The 23,832-nt window shown below is 35.5% G+C and overlaps 2 protein-coding genes across 5 annotated transcripts; both read right to left on the bottom strand.

Moving 5' to 3' along the window:
- Positions 1-303: 303 nt before the first annotated feature.
- Positions 304-2,520, bottom strand: MINE1 (homolog of bacterial MinE 1). The gene is given in 3 exon segments (XM_086592305.1): positions 304-723; positions 726-1,125; positions 2,365-2,520. Coding segments are annotated over 3 exon segments (687 nt in total). The 5' UTR covers positions 2,452-2,520; the 3' UTR covers positions 304-523.
- Positions 2,521-11,927: 9,407 nt separating this feature from the next.
- On the bottom strand, positions 11,928-18,952 carry LOC147522266 (multiple organellar RNA editing factor 5, chloroplastic/mitochondrial-like). 4 transcript variants are annotated; one of them, XM_086592279.1, is made up of 4 exons: positions 18,559-18,927; positions 17,500-17,597; positions 17,303-17,398; positions 11,928-12,362 (listed from the first exon to the last, which is right to left on the bottom strand). In XM_086592279.1, exons 1-4 carry the CDS (start codon positions 18,663-18,665, stop codon positions 12,178-12,180), a joined length of 486 nt encoding a protein of 161 aa, XP_086448405.1. In that variant the 5' UTR covers positions 18,666-18,927; the 3' UTR covers positions 11,928-12,177. The 4 variants fall into 4 exon arrangements, with proteins under 4 accessions (XP_086448405.1, XP_086448412.1, XP_086448420.1 ...); XM_086592286.1 differs by lacking the exon at positions 18,559-18,927 and adding an exon at positions 17,719-17,780; XM_086592294.1 differs by lacking the exon at positions 18,559-18,927 and adding an exon at positions 17,706-17,774.
- Between the last annotated feature and the right edge of the window lie 4,880 nt (positions 18,953-23,832).

Genomic DNA, 23,832 nt, shown 5'->3' with positions numbered 1-23,832 from the left:
TTTTTAGTTTGAACCCAGCTACGGCTAGGTCTCTGATTCACTTGTCCGTAGATGAAAACTTTGTAGGAAGCGCTTCCTAATTTTTTTGGAAGTGGTTTTCCTTTTATCTGAAAAAAAAAAAAACACCTACTATACCAACGGTATGAGGGGTTTTATCAACATTCACAGTATCACCCACAGCGAGTTTCTCTTGTGTACATATAAAGTTCGTAGTCTCTCAAGATTACCACTCCATTGGTGTTCGAATAACATCACGTACTGCAATTCGATCACAAAGAACAGTAGATAATTGCCAGGGGGCACTGCCAGCAACACATTTTATTAGAACATAGTTCAACTGTTCAACACAACAGTATTCCTACAAGCTTTTAATATATACAAACAGTTGCTTTTGCAATTGTTATAAAGAAGAAAACAGAGACAACAGGAAACGTTTCTCAGAGAAGAAAATTAGATTTCATTGTAGGCTAATATTCCCAAATTCTTTCCATATTAAGAATCTGAGGACAGAAAGTTACTGTGATTACTCAGTCGGAACAAAGAAATCAAATTTAACATCAACTGTGCCAGAACTATCCCCAGTATCCTTGTACTCCACATTTGTTATCATCCCAGACTCATCCTCGACTTGATATTTAGATTTTACCCTCCTAACAGGTACTGTCACGGAGTATATGGTCCCAAGATCTGGATCAGTTGAGACACTTAAGTGAACTTTATCCCCGACTCTATCTCCACAAAATCAGATAAAGCACCAACTACATTGCTCACAATCTTCTGCTTAGCCTCGTCACTAACTGCACATCTGTCAGAGAAAAGTATCATCTTCAGGCGCTGCTTGGCAATCCTTGCATTAGAGTTCCTTACTGTTGCTGGTGGTGGAAAAAGAATTTTCCATGCCAAGTCTAAACGTTCCAAAAAGCTCATGTTTATGGCACTGAGAAGAAGACCCTCAGTCTCCTCGTTTACAGGTTTGGCAGATATTTGGTTGTCACCTATAATTCCAAAAGACCAAGATCGTTGGCTTTCACACCGCATGCTATGGTCATCGAGTTCTATACGAGGCCATTTGTGCATAACCTCAGAGACACTAGATCCCCCAGTTTGAAAACTATTGAATCCTACCTGCAAGATCCAAAAAGAGAGAATTCCCGAAGTCAACTAGACACCAATTTATCCCACACCATCTAGTAAAATAATAAATGAAAAACACAGAAGATAGCCATATAAAATTATTCTACAAAATCCGCCTAAATCCATTCCAATCCAAAATATTCAGAGCAGTAGTACTAGAACAAAAATTGAAAGTTCTTTTTTTCACTGTGTAAACAAAAGTTGAACTCTATAAAATAAACTACAAGGCCTGATTCAGAAAGTTGCTAACCAAGATGGAAAGGTGATTCAGCTGCATTAATAACTATAACGATGGAAATTTAATTGGTTTTGACACCCCGCTCGATGAGATTGATACTTGCTTTCCTTTATCATCAAGTGGTTCACTATAGGCATCCCACACAGACATTGGCACAAATACATTTATGGGCACCAATCCCTGACCTTCAAAGAATTTTTTTTGCCACAGAGACAAAACTGTTGTGGAGAAGATAAGATCTACCTCCCTATCCCTTTTCTGCACTCTCTCTCTCTCTCTCTCATTTTTTTCTTCCCTTTGAAAGTGCTAGTAAAAACTCACCTGTTAGTTGCATACATACCACTTCATTAATAAACAACTTTTGCCATGGGGATCAAACCTCAGACACACCTTCGGTTCCCAAATTCAAAGCCTAAGTATATGAATTGGTAGTATGAAAGTAACAAACGAGTCGCTTATTAGCATTCTTCTTTCTATTTGAAATATGTGAGTTCTCCCAGGGAATGCTTGCTTCCAAGGACAAGTAGAAAAGAGCAATATATTCAACTCCTGCTATGTACATACAAAACTATAGTGTCCATATAATCTTCATCAACTGAAAAATGTTTGGTAGATTTGTATCTTTAACATAAGATAATGAAATTAAAGGAGTCGTATGAGGCCGTCACCTAGCCAATTCTTTACGTAAACCTAACAAGAAATCTCCATGAACCCTCCTCTCTTCCAAAACTCTTACTGAATAACCACATTGCACCGAACCTTTATCCTACTAACAAGTACTATCCACTATTCATTCCGCTGACTATGAAATTGATACAGTCCATTATAAATCCTTTACGCCAACAAATACATTGAAAATAGACAATTTTTTCATATAAAATACACTTCATTTTGAGCTAAATATTAGTCAACATCGCCAAATTAAACAAGTTTAAGCACATAATTATCTCTTCTTAATAGAAGGATAAATGAAAAGAGGGGAGGGAACTAACCTTGGAAGGTGGAAAATATCTTCGTACCGGGTTTGTAGGATACGAAGCCATAGTTGCACATACCCTTAAATCACCTGAAATCGCCATCACACTATTCTCTCCTCGCACTCTCTTTTCAGTGACACTGTATATATATTTTAGTAAACGGTACTAGAATGGTAATAAACCATTAAACCCCCCACACTTTTGCCCAATTTGACGGTATTACAATCGTTCCAAATAACGGAAGTCCGCATTTTGACCCGTATTTGTTTTTATGTAACTATTGAATGCTTTGGGCCTCCGGCCCGTAATGCATCAGGCCATGGTGCAAAACTGCAAATACGCACTCACCTAAGAACATCTTTAGGTGAGATACTATCCTAACATCAAACACCAAATTTCCAATAATTTGGTATTTTTTCATTTTCAGGAGAGACACATGTTAATGAAAACACCACAAAAATACCAAACCAAACACCAAATCGGCCAAAATTTTGTTCCAGCTTTGGTGTTGTATCAAATCTCTCTTACGGTTTTGGAAAAGCTGCACGGTTTTTCTAACACCGCATAGGCTTGGGCTAAACAGTGGGCTTCAATCACACGGTTTTGCCAAAACCGAGTGAGAGATTGGAAAAGAATAAAAAGAAGAAAGTTGATCGCGCGGTTTCTGAAAAACCGCGTGGGCTTGAGCTTTTAAGATGGGCTTCAGTGGCACGGTTTTGAGAAAGTTGCGTGGGCTATATAGCGCGGTTTATCCAAAACCACGTCATTTGATGTCGAAAATTTGATGTTTCTCCTAAAGTTGGTTGGTGTTTTTCTGGTTTAGTGTTTAGTTTGGTTAAAAATTTTGATGTTTTCTTGGTATCTCACCTAAAGATGCTCTAAGACTTCACCAGCAAGTGGGGTGAGTGTGAGTACTGTTGTGGTGGCTGGTGGCACCAATTTGGCCTTGATGCAACAAAGGCGGCTTTGGTCATCACCGACCCTCTTTTGTGATGCACACCCAACTATTTAGATATCTAGAAGGGCCTCCATTGTGTATCTATGTCAAAGAGTTTGCTGAGATTTGTTGACCAACAAAAGTGTAGGGTCGGAACTACACCCACCGGTCAAACTAGTAGTCCAGTACCAGCATTATACCTTCTTAGCCACCCCGGGTGGATGTGTCTAAGTAACCGCATAATATTGTAAACAACTCAAAGGAGGGTCGCATTGAACTGATGTAAGGCACCATCATAGCCGATTGATGGTATACAATATACTTTTGCATTTTGGTAGTCTTTTAGGACGAGTCCAATAACTCTCTATTCCTTTAAAAGTGGAGAGCAAAGCGGTGGTTTTTACTTTTTTTTCTCATTTTACTCTCTATACGTAGAGTAATATTGAGGAATGGAGAGTGCATTCTGCGCCAATTGAAATGGAATAAATTGAAAAAAATCAAATGGTGTTGGCGCTGGTTGAATTGGAGTGGAATTTCATGTCCCCACCAAACCATTGAAGTGGGGTAATAAAAACATTCCCAATCACTTTCAAATAGCTCCAATTTGACAGTATTACAATCGTTCCACATAACGGAAGTCCGCATTTTGACCCGTATTTGTTTTTACGTGACTATTGAATGCTTTGGGCCTCCGGCCCGTAATGCATCGGGCCATGGTGCAAAACTGCAAGTACGCACTCACCAAAGACTTTACCAACAAATGGGGTGAGTCGTGAGTGTGAGTACTATTGTGGTGGCTGGTGGATGGTGGCACCAATTTGGCCTTGATGCAACAAAGGCGACTTTGGTCATCACCGACGTACGCTACACAGTGCACACCCAACTATTTAGATATATGGAAGGGCCTCCACTGTGTATCTATGTCAAAGAGTTTGCTGAGATTTGTTGACCCACAAAATAGTGAGTCGCAATATTTCTCCGTTCTTCAAGGATATTACCTTTCTCCGTTTGACCTATTTTTGTTTTTAGACCTACTTTGGTGTAACATTCAACAGGCAATAAAATTTCATTATAGCCATCAGAACATATCTTACTAGGAAATAAAAGGCCCAAACGTGACAACTTTGAAGAATTTATCTTGTTCATATTTTAAGTAGGGTAATTTTCTATCTAATAAAAAGCAATGGTGTGGAGACCGCAGGGTCTCCATCTAATGGTTATTATTGTCTTTTAACAAGTTGTGACATAGCAAAAAGAACGACTCCTACCTGGTATGCTATTTCCATCCATAACGTCTGGATCCATGAGATCAGATATTCTTTTCTAATCTCTTTCCAACATTTGCCCTAACCGCCGCATCACTCCCACCCCTTTTCTCATCTTGTCGGCAATCTATGAAAATACGGAATAGTGTAGATAGTCAACAATCAACGAGATTGAGGTATTAACATAAACAAAATAACTTGAGCCATGAAGAATATGAGAAAAAAATGTTCCCGCAGTTGGCAACTGTTAAAATTAAAATAAGAATAAGAAAAATGCAGGTTGACAGGCTCTTCTACCATTTGTCAACTTTCTATCCTAGCAAATCAAAGATTCTGACATTATATAACATTACTCCATCACGCTGCGTTCTTATGTTCTATTTTGTGTTTCCTCCTAGGTGATCATAGGCCGTATGACATATTTCATCAGCTAGATATGTTATGGTAAGTCTTTATGTGCCTTATATTGGAAGTATGACTAACCTAGATGAATTTTTTATTTTCTATATTTTTTGGATGTCCTCTGTCGTTCATTAACAATGATGCCACTTTGTGTAGGCCTGGCTTGCTGGGAACGAGTAAATATGAGTTTGCAAAACATACCGTGGAAGCAAAAATGGTTCAAGGTGCTCAAGGGAAGGTTTTTCGTGGTATTCCACTAGAGTTGATGGAAGCACGTGAGCTTTGCATATGCCGTTTTTTTTTTTGTTGTATTTTCCTTTATTCCAAAAGAAAAATTCAATCTGCCGATTTTCCACTTTTATTGTCATTTAAGTCCGAGATCTTTGTGAAAAGTTAAAAAAATATAAAATTGAAAAATCATGTGGTTTTGATATTAATATTATTTTAATTCTGTTCAGTTTGGTGCAATGGTATTTTTGTGCAAAACTAACAGCTTGGAGGAATTGAATGTGTTACTTACACAAACTGTCATGGTGTGCTACGTCTCTCTACTGGATTTCTTTTCTACTATCATTCAGTAACTAAGGTTTTACTTAGTTACTTGGTTGAAGATTGATCCTGATTTCTTTGTCAAATCAGTCGTAGTGGACCAGATTAAATCCCCCCCCCCCTTGCAAACTGGTATAGTGGAAAGTTTGTGGTTGTTCCCCTAAAACCAGAGGCAGACCCTACGAAGGGAAATGTTTTGCTGCCCATCCTCAAGCTGTTAATTAGATTTGTATGCATAGTTATGTTAATGATTTTGGAAATGACATCAAAGTAGAAATTTAGCCCCCCTTTCAGAATCTTACATATTATATCTAAGGGCTACAATATGAGATCATTTAATTTCTTGAAAAGGTACATGGTGGTAATGGTTTTGATACAATCCCTCTTTATACTTAATACTTTTAAATCTGCTTTCGAATTTTGTTTCTATGTATTTGGTTTCTAATGTTTAATTTTGTTAAACTTTGTTTTAACTTTTAAAAAAGTTTTAAATCCTTGTTTTTTGGTTAACCTCCATGCCTGAACCTCAAAAACCAACTTCAAAGATAGTGGCAACTAAAGAAGATAAGAATCTTCAAGATATCACCGAAAAAGATGCCTAATAACCGCATCATCTATTGGGTTTTGCATGTCGATTGAACACCCCCACCCACCAACTCAATTCCTTTGGTCCGCCTGGCCTAGACTATTTTTAGGGTTGCTATGTTATACTTGGTTAAAGTAATATACAGTGCTTAACTTCGTTTGTTGTTCATGAATAGATAAGGCGTTTGAAAGAGCATTTGTTGGTACAACTACCACCTAAACGTCAGCAAATTGTAAGTCTGGTTTTAGGGAGATCAGATATAAATATGGCAGTGTCAGCTATGAAGGAAGGTGACACCAGCTCCATGGAAAATAGACAAGAAACAGAACCAATGGCGAACAATTGCAGTTCTGAAGATGATGATGATGTCTCTGGGATTCCAGAAAGTGTTAGTGAGTCTGATGGTAATTTCTAGACTTTGACCAGTAATTTATGCAAATAATGTAAATTTATGAGCTATTTTAAATTGTCTCTTTGAGATTTCAGTTATGTTTACTGTGGTAAGTGTGATCTAGCTTAATCTTTGGGAGTGTTATCCAAGAAATTTTAGAACGAATCTAGGTTAATTCCTGCTTCATGCCCGCGGATACCTGATTTGCCATCGTATTGTAATTATCCACTGTATTACTTCATCTATGGAGAGAACTTACAGCAAAATGAGAAATGACATGTAATGAGTTTGATATGAGTTCATTAATTTGTCCTGTGAAAATGACAAAACACTTGCATGAACGGTCAATTACTTTAAACAACTCACTATTATTCTGTTTTTTCGGATTGGAACAGTTTAATTTTTCAGAATTAGTACTTACTGTGTTCTTTTCTTGAATTAATGGAAGAATGATAACTAGCTTATAATTTATTTCCTCTTGTTTTACCCAAATGACATGCAACTTAAAGATTTACCCTCTCGAGGGTTTGAGCCTTTGAGGTTATTTTAGCGAGGGTTTGAGGTTATTTTAGTGACTTCAGGCGTTGTTGGTGTTGGCCGCCAGAGGCTTAGATTCAGGAAATTAGTTAATAGCAGGTGTGCTTTCTTTTTTTTGTTGAACTTTCTTCTATTGTGTTTATTTTCTCGAAGTCAACCAAATTTAATCGGTATGTGCATGCCTTGCAATCTATGTTGGATTGGTTTACCGATTATTGTGGTCCTTATCATTGGATATTGAAAACAATCATATATTCGAATTGGTTGGGTCTATAAGTGGATTTTGTCAATGGGAAGTTGTGTCTCGACGGCTTCAAGAGTCGCCTCCCCGGTCCGGCCAGGGTTTGAGTCAATTCATTATGATCAAGGTAATGAGTCCAAAGAGAGCCGAGGAAGCCTCTCGTGCATTGTTCATGTCTGCTTACCTTGTTTTTCCTCCAAGAGATAATGTCAAAAGATAATGAAGAAGTTAGTGCCGAAGGCACGTCGAGTTTGTCTGTGCCAGACGAGGATCCTTCAAACCAATACCTCTACTTAGAGGAGTTTTTATTTCACTGTTTTAACAAGGTATTTGTCAGTGCCAGGGGGTCGCGTTGAGGTAGTGCCGCAGGCACGTCGACCGCCTCGCGGGCCATAGGCACGGGCATACCCTAGTATTAAATACACTCTCCATTTCTAAGAGGGCACTCTCCGACCGGAAATTTGTTATTACATTTGTGTCCCAACTTAAAACCCATGTTTTCTAAGAGGGCACTCCCCATAAAAAATAGTGGTAACTTCCTATTGCCCTTAACGAACTAATTTGCACTATGCAACTCTATACACACTCTCCTACTCAATTATCTGCATCCAACTCAATTTTACTTAACCTCGACTCAACTCGACTCAACTCAATTTTTCTTCATTTCTCAACTCTCAATACCTCCACATTATAACTCTCAAATAATAGAGTATGTATCATTACCCAACTCTCAAACGAGTGATTTATCGCAATACAACTACCTATATCTCAATTTCAAAGAAATTGAAGATTATATGATGTTAGAAGAACCAATTGAACATGAAGATTAATGGAATTGAAATTGTCTAATGTCATTTAAACTAAATGGATTGCGATAGTTTGAATCATATCCTAGATTTCAAAATGGATTTTGTGTAATCTTGATGTGTGTGCTATTTTGAGAAACAGTAGCACATTGCCGAAAAATACCATAAACCGCGGTAACGGGTTGCCAAAACATAACTACAAATCACAGCGTCGGGTTACCATTTACCAAGTAAAGCTACAACAAATAGACACCGGAAAAACTTAGAACATCCGGTACCTTGTTGATGTGTTGTCAAATTATAATATTTAAATGTTTCATCATCAATTTGATTAATAATTAGTATATTTTAACTTACTTGTCGTTGTTTTAGGTGATAAATTAGTTCCAACAAGTAGAAAACATTTAGGTTATAATTTTTTATTTTCGAATTGGTAGCAATTGTACATGTCTCTATGGTTTAGGGTTTGAATTAGTTCTAACTAGACTTTGAATCTAACATTTAAATTTTTTCCCAACAAATTTAAATTGGATTAGATGATATAATTTAAACCCGTTCTTCAATCTATAATAAAATGTTTAGGTTATAATTTTTTTTTTTTTATTTTGGAATTTGTAGCAATTGTACTTATGTCTAGGGTTTGAATTAGTACAGTTCTAACTACACTTTGAATCTAACATCTAAATTTTTACCAACATATTAAAATTGGATTAGATGATATAATTTAAACCCGTTCTCCAATCTATAATAAAACGTTTGGGTTACAATTTTTTATTTTAGAATTAGTAACAACTTTACTTATGTCTAGGTTTAGGGTTTGAATCAGTACAGTCCTAACTAGACTTTATTTGAATATAACATCTAAATTTTTACAAATAAATTAAAGTTGGATTAGATGATATAATTTAAACTCATTTTCCATTCCATAATAGAACATTTTAATATTTTAATATAAATTCAATATTTAAGCCCTATTGTCCTTAACTAATATGCACTATCAATATTTCACCCAATTATTTCAATATTTTAATATAAATTCAATATTTCGCCCTATTGTCATTAACTAATATGTACTATCAAAATACACAACCTTAAAATACAACTACACACCATAAATATAACTACACTCTCTTCCTTCTCCAATCATCTACATCCACACTTTTAACTCAACTCAACTCAACTCAACTCAACTCAACTTTTCTCTACTTCTCAACTCTCAATACCTTCACCTCTTACCTCATCTCAAATGGAAGATCCATCATTACCCAACTCTTATATGGGTGATTCATCACAATATAACAACTCATATCTCAATGTTGAAGAAATTGATGAGTATATAGTGTTAGAAAAACCAATTGAACATGTAGAAAAGGATATTGAAGATGTAATAGACACAGATGATGAATGACACAATGAGTGAAATATTTGAAATTCCGACGAATGTTCGATGCTCTCAACCAACAAGACCTTCAAATCCCAAGATACCAAATGTTTAACCAATTTTCAGCAATGAGATACAATTCCTAACAAATAGCAATTGGATACCAAAGTTGAGTTTTCATTTCAGTGATTGGTTACCGCTTTACAAAACACAACCTGACTAATTACCAACTTTCGGCAACTGAACACCGAAGTTTTGAGTAGTTTTCAGCAACTGGTTACGTACCATTCATCAAAATAGCAACGGGATACCGAATTTGCGTTTTCATTTTGGTAACGGGATACCATTTGTCAAAATAGTCCCTATTTCGACCAATTATTTCAAAATTTCAAAACAATTATGATATTTCCACCAATTATTTCAATAATCCAATACTATTTCAATAATTTGTCCAATTGTTTCAAAATTTCGAAATCAATTTATTCTTTTTTTGGGTCAATTTGAATTTCCCTCTCAAAATCAAACTCAAAACTCATTTTCAGTTATAAATTTTCAACATTTTGGCTTCCCCCTCAAATTCAAACCCAAATTTTAGACCTTTTCTACTCTCTTTCTTTCCCCACCCTCAAATCTACTTCTCTTCAAACATTTCTTCTCCATTCCTAATATAGTAACTTACCAAAACTCAAAACAATGGGAGATGGTGAGCATGGAAACTCACCCAATTCACACACTTGCAAGGTAATTTGTTTGACTTATCTTCTCCACTTCACTTGTTTTCTTTAAGTTGGGTATGTCTAACTATTTTCTTTTTGTTGAATTTAAGTCTAATTTAAGCATAACGAATAAAGGTGGGTGTTTTTGTTGTGGTCATATGGATTATTGGGTTGACACTTGCCCATTGAAAACTTCTTTTTGCAAGGTAATTTGTTTGAAACACTTGTTTTCTCCACTTGCTTTGTTTTCTTTAAGTTGGGTATGTCTAAATATTTTCTTTTTGTTGAATTTAAGTCTAAAAATTTAAGCACAATGAATAAATGTGGGAGTCTTTGTTGTGGTCGCATGGATCATTGGGTTGACAATTGCCCATCGAGAGCTTGTAAGAGGTGTTGTACTAAGAGACTCGTTCATACGTCCCTCCAACCACATATCAAATTTGAAAAGTATTTGAAGTTCAACCACATAGCAAATTTGAAAAGTATTTGAAGTGTCCAAGTTGTGGACACTTTGAATAGCTCAAAAGTGCATTGCTCAACATTGCTCAAGAAGACGGTGAGTGCTCTAGTTCAGTCAAGGCAAATGAGAATGTTATGTTTACATTGGAATTGGAAGTGGAAGTTGACAACATATGTCATGGGTTTCCGACAAAAGTTATTGTGAAAGGTAAGAGAAAAAAAGAGGAATCATAGAATGTTGTAATCTTCTCAATTTTATGTTTATGTGTTTTATCAATGTTGTAATTTTCTTAATCGTTTTAACATATGTCATTGGTTTTCACATATTATGATTATTCACATAACATAATATGGTTCAGTAACTGGATACTGAGGTTTTGAGCAATTTTCAGCAACTAGACACCAATCGTCTAAATAGCAATTGGATACCAAATTTGAGTTTTAATTTCGGTGATTGGTTACCACTTTTAAAACAAAATAGTTGACTAACTAACAATTTTCAGCAACGAAACACCAAATGTTTTAGTAGTTTTTAGCAACTGGATACCATTCGTCAAAATAACAACTGGATACCAAATTTGAGTTTTAATTTAGGTGACCGGTTACCACTTTAAAAAACCACCTGACTAAGAGCATCTCTAGGTGGCCTCAAATTCGGTCGCATTCTTCAAATTTGAAGAAAAACTTCGAAATTTTTCGGAATTCCATCTTTAGGTGGCCTCAAATTCGGTCGCATCACCTGCTTATTCGCATTCTTGTTCACAAATTTGTCAATTGGGATGCGGATGCGGAGCGACATTGGTAATGTCGTGCACCATTGCAAATGTTGCCCACAATTTTTTTTTTTGACTTTTTGATCAAAGACCACGCCAAGCTGGTAATGTCGGCGCCACTCTAATGTCGCGTGGGGGGTTTTTTTTTTGGAATGGTTGTGCGCCACTCCTAATGTCGCGTGGGTTGTTTTTTGCTAATGAAATTTGCGACCACCTAGAGTTTGTCGAAATTTGCGACCATATTCTTCAAATTTAAAGAGTATACTACCACCACCTAGAGATGCACTAACTAACAATTTTCAGCATTTGAACACCAAAAATTTTAACAGTTTTCAGCAACTGAATACCATTCATCAAAATAGCAAATGGATACCAAATTTGAGTTTTAATTTCAGTGACTGATTACCACTTTACAAAAAACCACTTGACTAACTAATAATTTTCAGCAACTGAACACCAAATTTTTGAGCAATTTTCAGCAATTGGATACCATTCTTAAAAAAATTAGCAACTGGAGACATTTTTCTTAGAAGCATTGCCAAAATCTATATTTTATATCTATTTTTCTTGCAAAAACTAAGCTATATATCCGACACAAAACAATAGACACGTAGGTAGATTCTTCCATCAAAACACACTTCATTCTCCAAAACACAAAAAATATATATTGTAGCAAATTACATTACATGAGTTTTCGTATACTCTATGTGCAACCATCGTCATGCGTATGCGAAACCAACTAGGCTACACAAAAAGGGTGAACCAACTAAAATGCACAAAAAAAATTAACCAACACCCATCAAATTCGCTCTACAAAAGACACGGGCTATGTGATTGTACCTCCAATTGAAATGTAGATCACTGGACGCGCTTCCAAGTGCAACAGTTCTTTTCTTGAAGTTCTTTGAAGGACATCTTATGGATGGTGGAACATGTGACACTTCATCAAAACACATGATTGTCTTCTTGCCTACAACATCAAAGGTAGAAATGAACACAACATACACGTAGGTAACACCATACCAAATTAACAATGAATATTAAAATGTAAAACATATTTCCTTCACTCTATCGAAGTTCAAACCCATCAATTTCCTTCCATCCTAGCCTACATAATCACAGAAACAAAAATCGAAACTTACCAAAACTAAGGATACAAAATAACTTCAAATTAAAGCAATGGGTATTGATTAGAACATAAAGTTTTTCTACTCTAACTTGTGATTTTCTTTTGGGAGATTTGGAAGGAACCCTTTAGACCTTAACAACTTTACTGAGGATTATGGAAGAGAGGAAACAAATCAATTGTAAAAGGAAATGCCGTTGTATATATAAAACCACAAATTTTGCCAAAATTCAGTGTCACCAAGGTTAGAAATAAAAGGACATCGTGATAAGGGGACAACATTCAAGTATAAAGTAAAACTCACTTTGATTTAGTTTGTAATGGGTAGATTATAAGAAGTTTCACGGCGGTGTAAACCAGTTTCTTTTGTTTCCTTGATCCTGAACTCAACTGAGGTTACTCAAAGAATGTAACGAAAATCAATTGGTGTTTCTTTGCAACTCAACTGAGTGACATCTAACTCAAAAACCCATTTCTTTGTTTATCTAGTTCATAGAATGTGAACATATTATATGACTATATGACTAAAGCTTAGCATCCTAAATTCCGGTTGAAGTTAAACAATACCCAACCAATACAAGGGGCATGCAGATAAAACAAACAAGGGGCATCACCAATCACAAGTACATCAGCACTTAAAAACATACATGTGACCTTCAATTCAACAAGAAAACTCTCTTAAAAGAGCTAAGAAAGTAATTACAAAATTCCACTATTTTTGAACAATTGAAAAGTAGAAAAACTTTGAAATTTTCAGCAAGATTCTAATTTAGATCAAACTATTTACATTGTTCATAAAATATCAAGAGGTCCCAAAGTATGTTCTCAAATTTTACTCATTCTATCACCAACTCAAATTCCACTCATTCTATAACCAACATATAGCTCAAGTTCTACATTTCTCTTGCGTTGTAGCATTTAGAACATTCATAATAACAAACCAGGCTATGCAAACCAACCCGGGTGCGTTGTAATGTTGGGTACTGCTCATAAACTCATCTCTTCAAAACTATAATACACATTTACATGCTTCCTCCATTAGTAAAAAGCACCTATAATATATCAAGCTGAACTATGTATCAGCTAGATTGATAGAGGATTGTTTGTCAATAAATGGAAGAACCCACGCGTAGAGGTTTTTAACCTGGACTTGTTAACCTACGGTTTTCTTACAAACATATTTGCGTCGTGTATGATGTTTAGTTTAATTTGTCAATTCACATTCACCACATAGAACTTATTAGCTTTCTCTATTAAATTAATTTGGACTTATTTAGAATAGTTGATTAGTTAGAGATTCACTCGAATTATGAAACTATTCCAAATTCAACATCCGTGGGAATTTTATTTTGTTTAGTGTGTCCCCATGCTAATTAGACAAATCCATCCCATTTTCAAAACCCAGTCCTCATTGTATAGTGCATACTATTAGCCCATCTTGAGAATAGAGCCCACTAAAAACTCTTTATATTTAGTTGATTATTTAACCAGTCATTTTTTCAATTTTTTGTACATTGCTCAGCCCAAACCCAATCATCCCAGCACACACTTTCCCACTCTTAGAGCATCTTCAATGCATACACTTCATTTAGAGTCCAAAATGACGTCATCAAGTTAAAAGATGATGTTAGTTGAAGTTTTGAAATTTATCCACATTAACCCACACACTCTATATTATTGTTTTTATAATGAAACTTATCATCGGACACTTATGCTAAAATATTGTGACCACTCTCTACTTGACACCCCACATCTTTCTTCCATATTTGACCTCTAAAATGGTGTAGTGATACAAAAGTAATAAAATTGGTTGTTTGCACGTGGGGCAACTTGGGCAACTAGTATGGAGTGAAACTTGATAAAACAAATCAAACTCTATATTTTACCCACAAAATAGAGTGTGGTGAGTTGTCCACTTGATATAGAACATGGATTGGTGTGGAAAATTTGAGCTACCCACTCAACACGTAGAACTATAGAGTAGCATTGAAGATGCTCTTAACCATAATTTATCATTGTCAATCTACAAAACATTTTAGTCATGGTGTACTATTAATACGAACCACTGTAAATTTGATTTCACGAATAGTGGTTGAAAATTTGGAATCAGAAACAATTGGGCATAACTGTTTGGTTCCATTCTTGATTGGAATTACTGTGGACCGGTTTTGGTGTGTAGTGACATTTACAGACCAACACATACAATGTTTAATTTAATTGCAAGGAGAATGGTTTTTACAATAGGTTATTTTTAGGGTTCTTTTAATTCTGATTATTTGACTTCGAAGTTTAGCTTATAATTCCTTTAGTTACTTGAGTCTATATATGTAACATTCCGCCCCATTCCAAAACACCAATAATGTCCCCACTTAGGCACTGCGGACCTCCAACAGTGTAGGGTTTTGTTCCGATGGGACTTCCCAAAAGGTCATTAATCATAAAAACTATTCACGCCTGAGCACGCTTAACTGTAGAGTTTTCACCAACCCCTCAGCCAATTGTTCTTGAAAAAGCCATGATGTTATGATTTAGAGAATCATTACTTATAACCAAGATCTTTGACAGCCACTTAAGCGAAGTGGATCACATTGTGTCACCCACACTCGGGATAGGCGCATTTCCATCACATCCCTCATTGAGGCACATCCTAGGGGTATCACAATCTCACCATCTTAAGATCGAGCAATCCTCGACTTTGATACCATTTGTGATGATCCGTCCAATCCAAACATGCCAATATTGCCCCCACTTAGCCATTAGAGACCTCCGACAGTGTGGGATTTTGTTCCGACAGACTTCCCCAGAGGTCACCCATCCTAAAAACTACTCCCACCTAACCACGCTTAATTGTGGATTTCTCACCAACCCCACAACCAATTGTGCTCGAAAAGCCTTGACGTTAAAATTTGGCGAATCATTACTTATAACCAGAAACTTGGACAACCGCCTAAGTGAAATGGGATCACACCATGGCGCAAATGTCACTTATACCTAGGTTAGGCGTCATTCCATCATACCCATCCTCAGGTCAAGCCCTAGGAGAATCACAAAATATTTAGATGCAGGCCTTTTGCCATACTTAGTTGTTGATTAATAAACTTTATCTGAGACAGGTCTTCTCTTTTGTGGTTTATAAGTCTGGTTGTCACGCGCAACAACCATAGCTAACAAGCAACAAGTTGGGGATTAATTCTTAGGTGTCATGATTCACACGCAAGTGCATTAGCACAAATACTTGATGCATGTAGAATCCAAACAAAACATATGTTCTACTAAAACTTAAAAAGCTTACAAGTGAGCAATGGTGAAACTAGGGGTGGTCGAGGGTATGCCCTAGCTCACCCTGAACTTTTCCAGAAAAAAAAAATGAATGAGAAAATGATTTTGTTATCCAACCCGTAAATTACCAAAAACAAAATGAAAACCTCTCAACCTTACACGAGAAAGCTCTCGATCTCTACTTCTATGTATTCAGATAAACAACACCTTTGGTAAGTGTTTTTAATTGGTTGGAAAAAGAACATAAAATAATAATAATAACACTCGATCCAATACTTCATATAATTATTGGTATGTTTTCTAAAACTTAATTCCCCAATCCTTTTTTTTTTTTTTTTTTTTTTTTTTTTTGTATTTTGCTAATGAATTTTACCGTTTTGTAATGAATTCTCTATCAGTTACTCGAAACCATTACAATTTTAGTTTTGTTGAATAAAATCTTTAGATTGTCTACTATAATGAATTTACTTTTAAATCTACATAAGGCATTGATTGGAATTTTGGGACTGAATGTAAACGAAAAATATTTAAATAAACGCAAAAGGTAAGACAAAAAGAAAAATGGTAAACACTGTACGGTATTGTTGTTGCCTAAGTGGTGTCATTTTTTTTTATCAAATTCCATTTTTTGTATATTTTATTTATAGTCCAAAGAATCCATTGCTCTTCACATTTGTAAACTTTTAAAGTGGTTTCCACAAGCATATATATGTAGGCATTTTTTTCTTAAGCTCCTAATTTTCCAAAGCTAAATGTTTGTGTATTTATTTTTTCTCTTAAACCAATCTTAAGCAGTATAGTCCTAGGTCACATTGACACGGACACGCGTGTCGGTGTCAGGTACGGCAAGCTCTAAGAGATCGACACAGGGACACGACAAATAATTAATTATTTTTTTAATAATTATAAATTAGAAGTTTTTTTCAAAAAAACAAGAATAAATTGGGGAGAAAAGTCTTACATACAAAACAAATATTAAAAATATTAAATTGATTAAAGTGATATAAAAATACAAAATGAGCTTACAAAGTAAGTTCAAGAACTCACAAAGTTAAAAACTGGATTGTTTTTTTGGCCCAATTTGTTTTTAAAAAGTTTGTCCATAATATAAGGCACTTAAGTCTTAAACAATTTAAGTTACAAGTCCAATTAAAAAGCCCACTAAGGTTTAGAAAAAAACCAATCCTGTTAGTCTCTCTCTCCCATCTCCTTTTCCTGCTTCACTGGCGGCTGCTCTCTGCCTCTTTCTCCCCTGGTCTCTCTCCCATCTATTGCCGTATTTCGACATTTTCAGCCGTGTTGACACACGTATCCGTGTCGACACATTTATTTCAAAATATGTCGTGTCCATGTAACCTAGGTATAGTCTTTTGTATATGTTTTTTGTAATTCCAAGATTTACATATTTTTTTGTGATGGGATTCAAAGTGTGTTTTTTCTTTTTACTTTTAAGAAAAAAATATGCAAGTGAAAACAAAAATACCATAACCAGTTGTCTGGCTAACCTTCACCCAAATTCCTAGCTCCACCACTGCAAGTGAGGTCCTTGTTCCGAGCACCATAGCAGCTATCTTTCTGGATACACATAATATTTAGACATCCTATAGAAAAAATATACAACAAGTAGCTTTATCAGCAAGAATCCATTTCATTAATAAATAATTGAATTAACTGGCGAACTTTGAAAGAAAGCCCTACAAACCTGTAAGCTTACTGCGGAAACATTGATCAAATTCAGCACCAAAACCAAAGCCATCCTCACATGAAACAAGGTAAATTTTCTTTCTTGCTTCTTCCTTCCTAAAGCAAATACCAAGAAACATGTAAGTTTCAACTTCTGGCTGACAGATACAAGTTAAATTTAGTAAATATCAAGAAACACATAAGTTTGAAATGGACAGGTCATACAGGTAAATCATACAAATGCAAGCCAATGGCAAAAAGAAGGTTTGAAACCAAAATCAACATCTGGCGGTTACTAGTCAAATTTTATAGAATGATTTAGCTTTTAGTCCTGTTATAATTAAGTGAGCGGAGCGAACGTTCTGGCCGAGGGATATGTGGCCAAAATGTCATTTGGTTGGTTTTTGTCTGTCCTTATCTATTCTCTTCGTCTCCCTCTCCCTCTCCACGCCTTTCCACTCCTCCCTCTCCCTCTCCACTCTCCACTCTCCACGCCCTTCCAATTCTCCGCTCACGCCCCCACTGCTATGCAGTATACTAGTAGCTATATTTGTGATTGGTCCACAATTGTTTGTTTATTAACATTTGGGCCAAAATTGACGGTTATTTGGACTATAACAACAATTGTGGCCCAAACGCTAATAAACACGTTATAGTGCAAATAACTGTCAATTTTGGCCCAAACGCTAATAAACAAACAATTATGGACCAAACCCAAATATAACTATTACAACGCTAATAAACGAACAATTGTGGACCAAATATAGCTATTATAACTAGGAGTACAAGCTAAATCACCCCATTTTATACTAGAAGAAAGAGTAAACGATCAATTATGGACCAAACCCAAATATAGCTATTACAACGCTAATAAACGAACAATTGTGGACCAAATATAGCTATTATAACTAGGAGTACAAGCTAAATCACCCAATTTTATACTAGAAGAAAGAGTAAACGATCAATTATGGACCAAATATAGCTATTATAACTAGGACTACAAGCTAAATCACCCAATTTTATACTAGAAGAAAGAGTAAAAACCCTTGCGAGGAAAAAAAATAGTGTTCATACTTACGTTGGAAAGATCTTAGCTAGAGTACCGACATAGAAATCAAACAACTCTTGCTCAGTAGTGAACTCTTGCTCATGAATAGAGTGATTCCCCATAAATCTCTTTTTCATTGGGGCTAAAATGATAAATATTAATTTTTTTTATTAAATAAAAGAACTAAAGAAGGAATTGTTGACCAATATATTGCGGGTAAAATTGGAAGTGCAAATCTAAATAAATATGTTGCTAGCTAGATCTCCAATATAGTTAACAGGTGGTACCTTTTGATTGGGCTTGGAGGGAATAACGTTGGAGCAAAAAATCACTCGTTTTTCTCTTATTTGGACACGTCAACAATTTTAGCAAAAAACAATAGTTCGAAAAAAAAAAACGATCAATTTTCTAACAGGCCCTAGTGAAGGCAAATTGACACTATGTCTGACAAAAGTTTTGATATACAGTTGGTCTAAAGGTAAACATGCATGTGTAAACGTACCATGGGTATCACCGATGGTGGGGATTGGTAGTAGTGCCTTCCACGTTGGTCAAGCAGGAAACAACGTAACGCAACAACAACTAAGATTCAAAAACATGAGGGGGCATGCACAACAAACCAACACTGCTTCAATTCATCCCTTTCAATTCGCTTTCGATACCTTTGGAATTTTTACATCAGATTCTATAAAGCTCCTCAAACGATTGTAGAAGGTAATGGAAAACAATGTGATGTCAAGTGGTTCCAATGAATATGTATTTAGAAGGATTGGATTTGCTAATCAAAAGGGACTAGCAACGCAACTTGTAGCGCGCACGCTTGTCGCCTCCCACTGTGTATTTATTTTTTTATTATTATCATCAATATTTTAGTTTTTTTTAAAAAATGGGTGCTGGTCTAGAGAGGGAGTTTGCATTATCTGCTCGTCAAAAAGCAGTCATTGGGTGCTTGCAGTCGAAACATGCAAAAAATTTCTTACTTGCTATTTTGATGCAGAGACTTGGACAACTTAACGTATGTCACAGGTGGAGTATCGTGCCATTAAATTCTCCAGTATTGTCTTATGATTCTTCTGTATTCTGATGGTGGTCTTTACCCTGTATTTGCAAAAAAGAGCATACTAGATGCCTTTGGGGACCATACAACACATTTTAGACATTTTCCCGGTTTTAAATACCAACATGATAATGTTAAAGATATTTTATGTGATGTATTTTGGAAGGTTGGGGTACAAGTGAAGAAAGATGCTCCTATTAACTTTTCCACTGATCCTATTAGAATATGACCTATATGTAAAGTCCCACGTTTCTATAAGTGTGAACATTCATATCTAGTAGTTTCTATTATCATGTTTTAGGTTAGTACAAATATGTAACTCTGGGTGGAGAACAATAACTCTCCCACAACTCTCTCAACAATCTCTCTAACCCTAATCAATCTCTCTCAAACTCAATCAATCAATCAATCTCCATTCTTCTCCATTGTTTTTTTTTGTTTATCTCAATATATTAATGTCACAACTCTCCTGGCATCACCACTAACATACAATTTAACAGATCCGAATGAGAGCAAATCGACACCTGGGCCTGCGGATGTCTTGATTTACAGTTGGTCTGAGAGAAAATATGCATGTGTTGATGTAACTAAAGTCTCTCCATTGGTAGGACTGGGGAATGGTGACTTTGAGGTGGGAGAAACAGCTAAGAGAGCAGCGACAGGGAAGATGGAGAAGCATGAGGAAGCTTGTAGGGCTAACCAGCATTGTTTTATTCTGTTCAGTTTCGACACCTTTGGGCTCTTGGGACTAAGGCCTAATATTTCGATATCGGGCGATATGTCGGTGGATATATATACTTTTGTTGTTGACCGGTCAAAATTTTGTTTTGTATGTTGATATATCGTAAAATATCGAAAATATCGTTGATATATTAAAGCTCGACAGTAATGCAATGACAAATGTTTCTAATTACTTGTTTTTATATATTAGGGTTTTGCTATTGAAAAACACCCGTGGTGCAATTTGTAGCATGCATATAACCCTTCTTTTTGTTACAATACTAGCATTTCGCCCTGCCCATGGCCAGGATTGTTACATCATATGTTTTAAAGGTTTGGGCTTTAAGACCAAATATTGATCTAAAATGTGTTATGACTTATGAGAAGATATTAGATATATATAGATAACATTCTCCTACATGGAGTTAACAATACTGGAACAAAATATAAGTAGTTAATCCTCCGTGCAATCTAGTGGTTCAAACCCCTACTTCCATGAGGACACTGTCAATAGTATCCGTTGCTAACCATTCAGAATTACCAATCTCAAACATGTTTGCCAAAAGCTCCAGTCCAAGTTCTTGGTCATCGAGCCTACCCGATAAATAAGACCCTTAATTTTTTTTTTTTTTTGCAAAAGCTTAATATAAAAGATTTTTTCTTATTTTTTTGATAAAGAATATAAAGGATTTCACATATAGCATCATCGATTGACTGTTATTTTGAAAGCTAGAACTACAGCAAGATCGATCATTTGTAGTTTTCAAAGTCACTTAATATACTGCTCAAATTAGGACCTTGGTGGATTTGAACCGCCATCTCTTGGATGTAGTTCCACACTCAAGTGCTCTTCCATTAAGCTAAAAATCTACTTTGAATACTCATAAACATATTATGCAACATAACAAAGTTAAAAATAAATTAAGGTAATACATGGTTAATTCTCGGCAACAGCGGCATACAAAATCCTAATATATACAAACGAAGCACCACAACAAACCAAAAACAGGGAATTTTTTTACTTTATTGTTTTAGACGTGGATGCTACCATCAGTTGCATTTAATGTCAAGTAGCACAAATTCGTTATAATATAAAATCCACATAGTTCATAAGCTTGAATCCAATCACATTCTGGAAGAGCCATCAGAGCATAACATGCAAATCTCTTTATCTTTGAATAAAATTTAATAAACCAATGATTCGATCTAATAACAATAAAGATATCTTTTCAAAATATACTTCCCCTATTTGTATTCTGAGCCACAAAAAGCCCCTAGTTGTCAATTTACCACAACATGCATAAATAGAGTGTGGGGGTATTAGCTACCTTATAATAAAGTTGACCATAGGCAGCTTTAAAGCCATGAATTATCATATTAAGGTGTGATGTACCAACGTATTGTCCTGTATATGCACAAAAGAAGAACTATCAATCAGTGACCCATCTTTTTGTCAAACACTTAGCAAATGGCAAAGTTAGTTCATAGAGTTAAAACAATAAATTAGCTTTTCACCTCTTGATTCCACTCGATGTCATTCTTGTGTGCCTTAATTGAAAGAGAACTCCAACACTGAGAATCTGATAATAGGAAGGAAAAAAAAAGAGGAAAAATTTGTCGAGCATCTTATTGGTATCACAAATTAATAGCTTGTAACATGCACCACCAATAAAACTCAATGAAACAATGAACTTAAATATATTATTGAATCATAAAACAAAACCCCAACGGAAATCATAACCCCACCCCATGTGAGAAAATGAGACAATATATCCTGGTTTAGCTACTTTCAACTCCATCTTTTCTCCTTCTCATTTTCTTCAATAAACTAAAAAGCTCCAAACACAAACGCCATTATTATAGTAAAGAATTAACTCTTAGGTTTGATATTCTCCCGCCTCACACTTTGCTATACAATGTCTGTGACAACTGAAAATCCCATGAATCCTTACCTAAATATTTTAGCTTTGTAAGCTCAACTATAATGTTGTATTCGTTTACACCATTCAAGAGGCCAGGATGTAGTACTCATATTTCAATATTTTCAAATAAAAAATAAAATTGTGCAACCTCAGCTTTAACTTTATCCTCATCGCTAGACAATGATGAAGGTGTTAAGTTGGAGAAACTCGGATGACAACCTAGACAATCCACATGAGTAGATGATCTGAATCCCCACTAAAGTAGATATCAATTGTTCCTAATACACTATAATGCACCAAATTTGTAAACAAAAACCGTAAGCCAAACTGAAGTAATTCATCGAGTAATACATATGTGAGTGGAAGGATCTTATTTAGTCACACCATCGAGAATCAAACAATCCAAAATCTTTCATATTTCTTGTTTCCAAAATTCATCACTCTAGAAGATGAAACACCCCATTATTTCTTATTGGATAATTTCTATTCTCCTTGAAGAAAAATACCTTGGGTTCTTTTAATTTTAAGTTAAAAGAAAGTAAATAACAATGCATACTGTTAAAAATTAAGAATAAGAAGTTGGAGACCATACCTTTGAAATATAGTTTGTGAAACGGGTTGGATTGTCCATTGTTGAAATTTTGAAGCCTTCGAGGCTTTACTGTATTACCCTAGTACTACCAAATTGAGATCTGCTTGAACTAACCCATAAAAACCATTGTAGGAAAAATCATATTTAGTTGAAGGCCGTCCATCAAATAACCAACATAAAAACGCATATTCAGCTGTAGCCAGTTTAAGGCTTAAATATATTCATATTAATCAAAACCTTAATGAAGAATATTACCTCAAAATTGGGGTTGATGTTGAATTAGAACCAAACTTTAGATGCTCACACCCCCATTTATCATTCTTTGAATGAAGCTTTGGTTTTGGTTTAAGGTGATGGAGCTGTCTCGTAAAGAAAGGAACTAAGGATATTTAAATGGTCATGAGCAATGAACAATAAACGGATCTGTGCAAACAGTTCTAATAAGGTGATATGATGCCTTTGTTGGTATCAATGATGTTTTACATGATGAAGATTTGAGATGTACCTGCCAAAGAGCTCTAGCTTCAACCACAACGTTTCTTGGAATCAGGGACGGAGCCAGGAATCTGACCTAGTGGGGAAGTGTATACGATAATCAAAATACAAGGTCGATCGAATCTGACCTGGGGGAGTGCTTATACTATTTCAGAAAATGAAATAGCATGAAGCGTGTTTACCACTTTGACCATGTAATTAACAAGAGATAACAAAACGTATTAGTAGATGAAGTAAAACATTCAAATTATGAACATACCTCTCGAAAAGGAACAATCAAGGCAGACTAGGATAAAACAAAAGCTTGGCCACTTTAAGCTCCCCACAGTCACTTATATAGACTGTTTTAATAGGTCTGTTCCATATATTACGTGCACTCTGAGCTCTTTCGTTTCCAAAAAACTCAACCAATTCGTTGAATTGAAAAAAGTAGTTTAATATCAGGGTTTTAAAATGCTTACATCTTCTTCTAACATCATTTCTTGACTTCTTTCCATCATAACTAGCAAATCTTTGTT

The sequence above is a fragment of the Coptis chinensis genome, chromosome 1 (genome assembly GCF_015680905.1).
Source record: "Coptis chinensis isolate HL-2020 chromosome 1, ASM1568090v1, whole genome shotgun sequence".
In the NCBI taxonomy this organism is placed as follows: domain Eukaryota; kingdom Viridiplantae; phylum Streptophyta; class Magnoliopsida; order Ranunculales; family Ranunculaceae; genus Coptis; species Coptis chinensis.
Note: the sequence above shows the minus strand (reverse complement) of the source record. Positions and strands in the feature narration are given on the sequence as shown.

Coding starts and splice junctions, on each gene's coding strand:
- LOC147522266 (XM_086592279.1), bottom strand. CDS start 18,665: ATGAAAAAGAGATTTATGGGGAATCACTCTATTCATGAGCAAGAGTTC. Junction 17,598..18,558: donor CTAGCTAAGATCTTTCCAAC/GTAAGTATGAAC, acceptor TATTTGCTTTAG/GAAGGAAGAAGCAAGAAAGA. Junction 17,399..17,499: donor TTTCCGCAGTAAGCTTACAG/GTTTGTAGGGCT, acceptor TTTTTTCTATAG/GATGTCTAAATATTATGTGT.